The sequence below is a fragment of the Pygoscelis adeliae genome, unplaced genomic scaffold (genome assembly GCF_000699105.1).
Source record: "Pygoscelis adeliae isolate BGI_AS28 unplaced genomic scaffold, ASM69910v1 Scaffold71, whole genome shotgun sequence".
Classification (NCBI taxonomy): Eukaryota; Metazoa; Chordata; class Aves; order Sphenisciformes; family Spheniscidae; genus Pygoscelis; species Pygoscelis adeliae.
Genome location: NW_008824356.1, coordinates 85,615 through 95,198, shown reverse-complemented (window position 1 = coordinate 95,198; position 9,584 = coordinate 85,615). Strand labels below are relative to the sequence as shown.

Here is a 9,584-nt window from a genome sequence, read left to right as displayed (position 1 = left end):
AGCTTTTCTTTGCAATGCTTTGTCTGTCCTCTTCCCCCATTAAAACTTAACCTATAAAAACTAAGACCTTTCAACTTCTGTAGCTCTCAGAAATGTATTTTTCCCAACTGATTATCCATTCAGAACATTTCTGTGAGCATCTTTTCCCAAAGCTTAGCCCTCATGCACAAAATCCCTTCTCTAACTTCACCAAACCCAATCGCTTTACATTTTAAGGTTTTTCAGAGATTGTGTATATATATATATACACATACACACACACACACACACACGCACAATCTCACAGATTCCTCCATAGGGAATTCTGATTTCCACCCCCACTAAGCGGCTGCATTTTCCCACCTTCTTCCAATAGCTTCTCTCTTTTGAAAGAATACTCCCCAAAAACGGAGTTTGTGTTTGTATGTCTAAATTGAATTGTAAGACGTTACTGTAGAGAGGTAGTTTCTGTGGTAAGCTTTGGGTATCTTGTATAAAACCAGATTTTGTCACAGCCATTCAACATTCCATTGCCCAATCTACTATTTCTGTTCTGTCTTCAATGATTGTCAAGCCAGCTTACATTTCCAAATTCACCAAATGGCTGTATGACAATTTGACCTTAATTCAGGCTTCATTGTGGAATTTTGCTAGATATTAAATACAGAGGAATCTACTTGCAGAATTCTCTCCTATTTCATAGCTTTAAATTTCACATCTGTCAAACGTGGAGCTATTTTCAACAGCATTCCTGTTCATTTCCAACTTTGACCTTCCAGTCCACCAAATTTGCATCATCTCAAAAGATTTATTTTGGCTTAGCTACAGGTTACTCCGTGAAGGATTTTGACCCTCTGCCTGTTAGTGTATTTTACCTAGTGTGTCTTCACTGTGGTGGCTGTTCTTGTGAAATGCATGGTCCTAAAATGTGCTATGTCAAGCTTTGGGTTATTCATAGTGTGTTTCGTTCTGTTGTAGAATTTTCATAAATCATTGTATTCATAATTTTTTGTCATCAGCTACCAACACAGCTATTACTACTAGCCTGATGAGCTATGTGATGTGCACACTGTTGATTAGGTGCTTCACGTTACTCCATATTATTAAATAATTTGTGAAGAAACAATGCAACTTCTTCCATGCATTAAATCTGATCATGGTGTGCCTGTTACACTGCTTTTGAGTCAGAAATAAATACCACAGCTGCCTTCATGCCAGTATTTATATAGACTTGTTTCAGCATAATGTGAATAGAAACTCTGTTTCACACATTAATGAGAAAGTCACATGAATACGCATTAAGTACGAGGAGGTCAAATGCATGTTACAGCTCAAAGATGCTCTCTACCTCAGTAAATTTTTAACTAGCTGTTTAAACTAAGGTGTTGGCTCTACTTACACGTTTGCTAGCATAGATTAGTATTAGAAAACCTCTCTTGTAGAGGTGCAGCTTATAATTGCCAAGGATTTCTTGAATCTGTGTCCCTGAAAATAATAAGCTCTACCAGCTGAAGATTATTTTTTGCCAAAATAACTGCATGTATACTACAGCACTTGTCAACAAAGCTGTATTGACCAGCAATAGAGAAGGGGTTTATGTGTACGAAAAAATTATACCACTAATCAACAGAGCTATACTCAGAAGAATCCAGGGCCTAGGAAGTCCTAAGTTTTATATTAATGGCAGCAGCTTAAATTTTTGCTAGCGATGGCTGTAGGAGTAGCTAATATTATGGGTATACTTTAAAAATTCTGGACCAAGTATAAATTTATTGTTAATTCGGCACTGCTTTTCTTGATATCCTTAAGGTGATTTCTTTTTTATAACATATGTGAAAAGCTAAAGTCTGTATGGTAGGACTAAATGAATGGTAGGTTCGTAATAGGGTTTTCGGATATTTCGTAAACTTCTGTGTTAATGAGTGAGTTACATCCTAATTGAGTTAAAGCAGTCATTCCTATGAAAACTGTCATTATCATGTGTTAATTTGACACTTAGGGTGAAAACTGTTACTGTGTCTACTATAATTAATTATTTGCCATAATAATAAAGTACCATAAGCAGTTTAGAAACATGAACCTCCTGACTCTGGAGGTTCTTTCCAGTAAAATGCAACTAAAGAGCAATCTTTCCTAAAATCAAGGGGACATACAGCTTTTTAAAGCTGCATTTGAATCTTCCTGTTGGGGATTCTGCTGAATGATCACCTATCTAAATGACCAGTAGTCATGCTACTGGAGCAGGTGGCTAGTTTATCTCCTTTAGCAAAGTCTCCAGCTCCTGGAACTTGATAAGCTCTCAGCTGGCTACTTAAGCTATCCTTAGATCATGGGAAGTAAACAGAAGCCCATAAATGTGTTAGGAAAAGCAATACCATAATCTTCTCAGAGCTTGCATACAGGTTGCTTCCTTGGTGATAACCTGTTGGATTCCTGCAGAAGGTGTGCAGACCATAGGTGGTCTTTCTAACTCTCTGCATTTATTGAATTATTGATTTTACAGAGGAATATTGTAAAATTTTATAAAGCTCCTAAAATGTCTGATAGGGATTACTTTAAAACCTGATTTAAAAAAAAATAATCAGTCTCTAGTGAAAATTCATAAAATTTAATTTAAAATACAGTGTAGTTGCTCCCCTTTCCTCAAAACTGCTTTATCTTCCTAGACAGAAAATTCAATTTCCTAACATTTGGTGCCCCAGTTTGGTCCCATGAATCACACTTGAGTTGTATGTCTAAACTAAATGTTAATACCTTCCAAATTTTTATTGCCAGTGCTTTTAAGCAATACAACTCAAAAAGTAATCATCAAACTATTAATTATATATATATATTTTTTTTTAAATTCTGAAATTGAGTCAACATGAATCTTACTGTTTGTACATCTTATATGAACTGTAGCCAGACCAAATTATGTTAGGTAGTGGCTGTGAGGAGACTATCAGGACAGGATGGTTTTCTGTAAGCTGAAAGAGAGAGAATAACCAGGATCTTTCCTCATTTCCTTTAAGTAGTTCCACAGAACCTATCAGTGTCTGAACCTCTACAGTTTAGTTGGCAGCAGTTAAATTCAGAGTTTTCTCATTAACAGACTATTCCGGATCCCTAAGGAAATCCTTTAATCCTTCAGTTCCAACACTCAGCCTGTCTATATTGAACTCCCTATCTTCTGCTTTCCTTTACACAGCACTGTCCTTTTGTTACCAGTACATGTTGCCTGCATCTTGACTTCTGATACTCGGAACTCTTACGCTTGACAAGTGTTTTTTCTTGGATCGCATGATTTCCTGGTAAAAAATAGCACATCCTTTTTGCTGTTGAAACTCGAGTTTGATCTCATTCTTCTCCTACATTTGAAAACTTTGAGTATTAAAGCAAAGGGAATTGTATCAAATAGTTTGGGCCCTAAGTCCTCATAATAATCACGTTTGCATTTGTGCTTATTTATTGCCAAAAGGCAAGTGATATTCAAAACTTTCCTGGTGAAAAGAACCCTAGATAAAGAACTAAAAACAAACACCAAAACTTGTTACACAGACAGCAATATTCCAGTTGTGAAACAAGCAGGCTGTGTAAACTGTTCTCAAGAGCAAATTATTGCTCAATACTGACAATCCTAACCATCCTATGAAGTTGCGTTTTCACTTTCGTCTTTGTGTACCTTCTCTTGTGATTGTTTCTAGACCGATGCCTTTCTGATCTGTTCAGCAACCTATTGACAATTTCCCCCAAGAGTACGAAGGGAAATGTTATTACACGTAGTATGTCATTGTCCTGAAGGGAAGAAAAAAAGGGGGCAAAGGGTTCTCCATCCTGTTGTAACTTGGGGGAGGCTGAATAACTGTGTATAATTTCATCACTTGTAAGGCTCACGGTCATACCTGCTTCCAGTGGGTTGGACAAAAGATCCATAATAAAGACATTATCAATACTCCATGGCAGGAAGAATATTCAGTAGGTACTTGGCAGTTACATAGGCACATCTTGGGAAACATGCACTTATGTCTCAACCATTGGCTGACTGAATTCAGTTCTCTGGACAATCATCTCTTTCATCAAGTTCTTGACCTATTTGCCAAACTGAGATTCATAGTGAATGATAAAAAATTATCTCTGAAGATCGTATACACCTGAATAACACTGAAGATATAAATAAATAGGAACCCTATTAAATTCACATTCAGCACTGGCCTATTTATCAAAAGACAGACTGAAGTCTTACTGTAATTCTGCTGAATTTAAGGGTAAGCTGACCGTGTTGCAGACGATGCTGATGTTTGCTGATACCCAGATTTACTGCAGTGGGTAAGAACTATTCTCCTCTTCCAAGCGTCAGATGGCCACTACTTTTTCCCAGTTTATATCAGAAGTCACTCTATAACTGGTCCGTGGCATATGACTGACTTTCTGGTCTCTTCCTCGTAGCTTGGAACTCAAGAACTTCTCTTGCTGATACAGACGAAAAAGATTAACCCTACTGTTTTGGAAAACATGAGTTTTCAGAGTGCTGTCATCTATCAGTAGTGGTCCTATTGGCTATCCACTGGCTTTCTGATCCCACATCTACTTCACAGACATTTTGAGAGGGAATAAAATAAATATGAGTTAGGGAATTTAGCGTGAACTGTACTGTACACTAAAAGAGGCAGTAGCTAAATATGTTTGTCCACAACAGAAAAAGTAAGATTAGGACCATCTGCTCCAGGAAAAGCATGGCTTTGCTAAGAATAGTTTTGTCTGTCAAACTTACTGCATACATGCCATATACATTCCCATTTTCCTGGACATTGTGCTCTGCCCCATGGCAGAAACGCTCAGAAAAGTAGTTAGCACATGGAGCCTGGAGAGAGGAAGCCTCTGTTAAAAAAGAAAAGCTTGTCCATGTTGCTGCACAAAATGCACCTCAGACATGTACCAGTTTAAAGAATCCTGTCTCATCTCCTGCTCTTAAAACAGACAAGATGATTATTCAGCTCCTTCAATATCTAGCTGGCAACAATGTCCATCTGACATGTTTCAGACCCAATTCCCCTTGGTGATGCCATGTTTCTGTGTTACTTTCAAGACCATCTTTCCCTGTCACCAGGATATAAACAAAGAAATAAAGATGTAAACCAGCATACTTTGCACAAGCCAAGGGATTCTGTGATGAAATGGGAAAGTGGCAGTGATGTTATAATTCCTTGTGATGTCAGTTGTTCTGTAGCAATAAGCTTCCCCCAGAACACATGCCGAACATTTAGCACCACCTAGAACAGAATTTAACCTTTCATGATACCCTCTTTGTTTGTTTGTTTGTTTGTTTGTTTTTTAATGGCTTTATTAGATGCATTCAAAGCTCAGCGATGTCATCCCAGAGATTTTTCCAAATGGGTCACTCAGTGCAGTTCCATGCACTGGTCATTGACTCATGGGCTTCTTCCCTTCAGGCACCACAGCACACATACCTATAACTTCAGTGAATCATCAACTCCTTCAAAAACACAGAAATTAAGAAATTTGTAAAGAAACCCTCTCACCTTTATGAAACACCAGACTGCTGACTAGCAGGTAGAAGCAATGCTCAGTTCAGAAGAGTAGTATTGCAAGACTTAGTGACTTACAAAACCTGATTCTTCCACACAGTGCCTGAAAAAGTGCTGCTATCAGTCATCTAAAAGTGATACTGAGAGTCTCAGAGAAATATATGCATATATATATATGTTTACTGTGGTACCTGAAGAATACTGTAGTTCTCACTTACATGAGATTTTTTTCACTTGAGTAGGAACTGAGTGAGAATTATCTTCAGAATTTGCTGCATGCCTTGCAAATGAACACACAGAGGTAGACAATATACAAGCTAGCAGGCAACTGCTTAGTAAAACAGTTGTAATCCTTTTAGGAGGGGTTGCATGGGTACCTTCAGGGACATCAACATTGACTGCAGTTTGTAAAAAGCTGGAGTAAGGAGGGACAACTGTCCTCTTTTTACAACTACCATATCTGTTTATCTCTCTGTTTGTATGTCCTAGTTGAAACAAATATATTTAAACTGATGTTTTCCAATATTATTTCTTTCTAGCTATTGATCTCATAAATAATTTGTTGCAAGTGAAAATGAGAAAGCGCTACAGTGTGGACAAAACATTAAGCCACCCATGGTTACAGGTATTGCTACGAATTCCATGTTTTTTCCTACGTATTTAAGCTCTAAGTATATAAAAAGTTTTCATCTTTAAGCACAATAGAATCTAAGCAAATCTACAAACCTGAAGAGGTTTTCAGGTCCTGAGAACCTCATACTCCTTCACCAATTTACACATATATTCTAATTAATTTTTGAAATATTAGATTCCAATGCTGAACACTCATGTTTTCAAAATACACTACAAAAATATTTTATCATCTTGTTTGTCTACTGAGAACACAATATATATTAAAAAAACCCTTTATAGTAATTTGACTTACATTTTTTCATTGCCTGGAGTCTACCCTGATTCACTTCTTATTAAAACTAATCAGTGATCTGCCGTTTCACAGTCATCAGAAGAACTAGTGAAGTTGTATGCTTTCTGGGAAAATACATTAGCCACCTTCAATTGAAATCTTCAACTGAAAACTGAAATGTTATGAATTTTTGAGATGCTAGCAGCCACTGCCTTCTGTTCCTCATATGTTATTTTTCATCCTGGCAGCAGCCAAATCACTGCGTGTTGAAAGACCTAAAAGAGAATTAGTGCAGTGAGCAGCGAAGGCCTGTCCCACCGCCTCCAGCCAGGGAGCAGGACAGGCTGGGGAAAACAGTAGGCTAGGGCATTGGGCACCTCCATGGGGCGGGGATGGGCCAAGGCCAGGCTGGGACATCAGCTGGTGGGATCTCCCAAGGGATCCACATTTGCGTGTAGGAAAGTAATCATGACACCGGCATGGCACAGATTAGATGCGTAGTCCACAATCCCAAAGGAATCTTTATCCAAACTGAGAACTGGCTCCTACTCCAGTACCTTATATTTGCAACTGTTTCTCAAAGTAGAGGGTGACCTGCTGGTATAGGAGGAAGAGGAGTGCAACCTCCCACCCCACACCCCACCTTCCCTAGGGACAATTCTCCTGGGCTTGCTTTCTTCCTCCCAGATTTCCTGCCACTCTCCAGTCTTTTCCTCCAAGACCGTTCTTCTCCCTGGCAACCATTGCAGAATGCATTTGTCTGAGCCTTTGGGGACCAGACAGGTGAACTGGGCTAAGGCCTGCAACAAGGATGCTGGCTGTCTCACATGATGGGACAGAGTCCTTCACCTTTGTACATCCACTTTTATTGCTTGTGCAATAGTGAGTGGAGGTGAACTAAGGTGAGGCAGTACAACACGAGTTCTAGCACCATGGTTGAGATGAGTCCTCTTTCCAGCAGAGCGCAACCTTGTGGCCTGAGGAAAGATAACAGTGGTGCGGGGCAGTGAGACTTAGAGGTGATTTCTGAGAGGATGTCTGTGTAAGAAGTGGGCCAAAAGATGTGAGATACAAAAGATGAAGGCTTTCATGCATTTACAGTGTGTGGGCTTTCTGGTGCTTTGGCTAGGTGACCAGGGTTGTGTCTTAGGTTGAGACAAGGTGAAGGAGAAAAAAGAAAACTGGATATAGGATTGTGAGCAGAGGTTAGTTTGCATGGGGCTAGGATTGGCTTTATTACTGCAGCTTCATGTATGCTTTGGGTGGGAATAAGAAAAGAAATTATTAAACCTGAGATATACTTTAGGCAGACTAGAGGCTGCAGAGCATGATGGTCTAAACAGCGTGAGAACCAAACCAGTTTCCAGCCTTACTGTTGACTGTCGACATGGAGATCCAAAGTACCTTGATGTTTAGATGTATACATCTCTTTGAGCATACCAGTAATTGCCTAAGTTTGGAAAAGTGGATTTTTTCTAGGCCAAGATGAATTCATATCCTGCACCATTATACTGAGATGGAGCAACTGTCTTGAATAGCTGATATGGATCACTAGGATGTACGTGTATGATTTAAAGATGTTTCTTCTTCCTTATTCATCTTGTGACTAGTGCAAGGAATCATTTTACCACCCATGCCTCATTTAGATGTCGTGGAAATCTGTAGACTATTGATACATTCTGCAAAACAACCTGTAACATGTCCATACTATACTTAGGACAGAGTTTAATAGAATTAATCTATCAAATAATCCTCTAGAAATGAAAGCTATCTCTATAGGCAGATTTCGTATTTATTAATTATAAGATTTTTCCGTTCTGGAGCAATAGGGATGCATGACCTTTAGATTGCCAAGTTAACAGCACTTTGCATATTATTGGTAGTAGAAGGGAACGTAATTTATTTTAGGAATGTTAAAACTAATACTGTTATTTTATTTCAGGACTATCAAACCTGGTTAGATTTAAGGGAACTTGAATGTAAAATGGGGGAACGTTATATCACCCATGAAAGTGATGACTCCCGGTGGGAACGGTATTCAGGAGAACATGGATTGCTGTATCCAGCACACCTTATCAGTCCAAGTGCTAACCACAATGAAAACACCAAGCTAGAAGAAACAGAAATGAAAGCCCTCAGTGAGCGTGTCAGCATCCTTTAAGTTGCATCCCCTATAATCTGTCAAAACACTGTGGAATTAATAAATACATACGGTCAGGTTTAACGTTTGCCTTGCAGAACTGCCATTATTTTCTGTCAGATGGGAACAAAGCTGTTATGCTGTTACACTGTTGATGTGTCTGAGCTGCCAAGACAAATCAACAGAAACATTTTTGTGTGACCAACTGTGTTGTATTCACAAAAGTTCCCAGAAACACTAAACTTGTTATTGTGAATGATTCATGTTGTATTTAATGTATTAAAACCTGTCTCCACGGTGCCTTTGCAAACTAGTGTTTTTCTTACTTGAGCCTCATTTTGGTAAGAGGAACTTTCCCATGAAGATCTGGGGGGGGGGTTTGTGCATCGTTAGTATTGTAATTGTAAGCAAACTCTTGAAGAGTAGATTATAACTGCTGTTCTGTGAACAACTTCTACCATTTGGATAAAAGCTTTATTTAGTGTCGGAAAAATACAAAAAGCAAAAAATAACGAATTCCATAGCACTGTACAGTTTCAAATCAGATAACCTGTGTGTATATGTTTGTGTGTTTGTGTATATAGATACAGACACACACACTATAACTTGCTCTTAAGCCTAAATGCCTTAGTAACGTAAACTGCAGCATATGTCGGTTGTATTTCCCCTTTTCTTAAAATATTCTTCTCTAATATGAATATTCTCTAATATGTACATTCAGAAGCTAAATAACTTGTTGACTTTGTGTATGTTTTCAATAAAAGTCTTGTTAAAATAGGTTCATTTGATTAATCTTTCTGTTTAAAAAATCCCTGGAATGGCATCAGAAGTAGGTGGAGTAAATTAGTTCATCATTAAGAAGCCCATGTGGAGCTAGGTAGGAAAATACTGCCAGCTAACCTGCGTACCTGTAAAACACACTTTGTAAGAACCTACTTGGACTGATTTTATATCATAAGCTCAGTTTTGAAACATACTGGGGGAGCGGGGAAGTTCAGTACACTGATTTTGTACCAGGGAAATTAATGGGAATTTA

General features: G+C 38.4%; 1 protein-coding gene across 1 annotated transcript in view; it reads left to right on the top strand.

Moving 5' to 3' along the window:
- PRKD1 (protein kinase D1) overlaps positions 1–9,317 on the top strand; it is a 74,392-nt gene extending 65,075 nt beyond the window's left edge. The window contains 2 exon segments of the mRNA XM_009319339.1: positions 6,044–6,129; positions 8,351–9,317. Of these exon segments, the coding sequence (XP_009317614.1) occupies positions 6,044–6,129; positions 8,351–8,569 (305 nt within the window). The 3' untranslated portion in view covers positions 8,570–9,317.
- Positions 9,318–9,584: the final 267 nt, after the last annotated feature.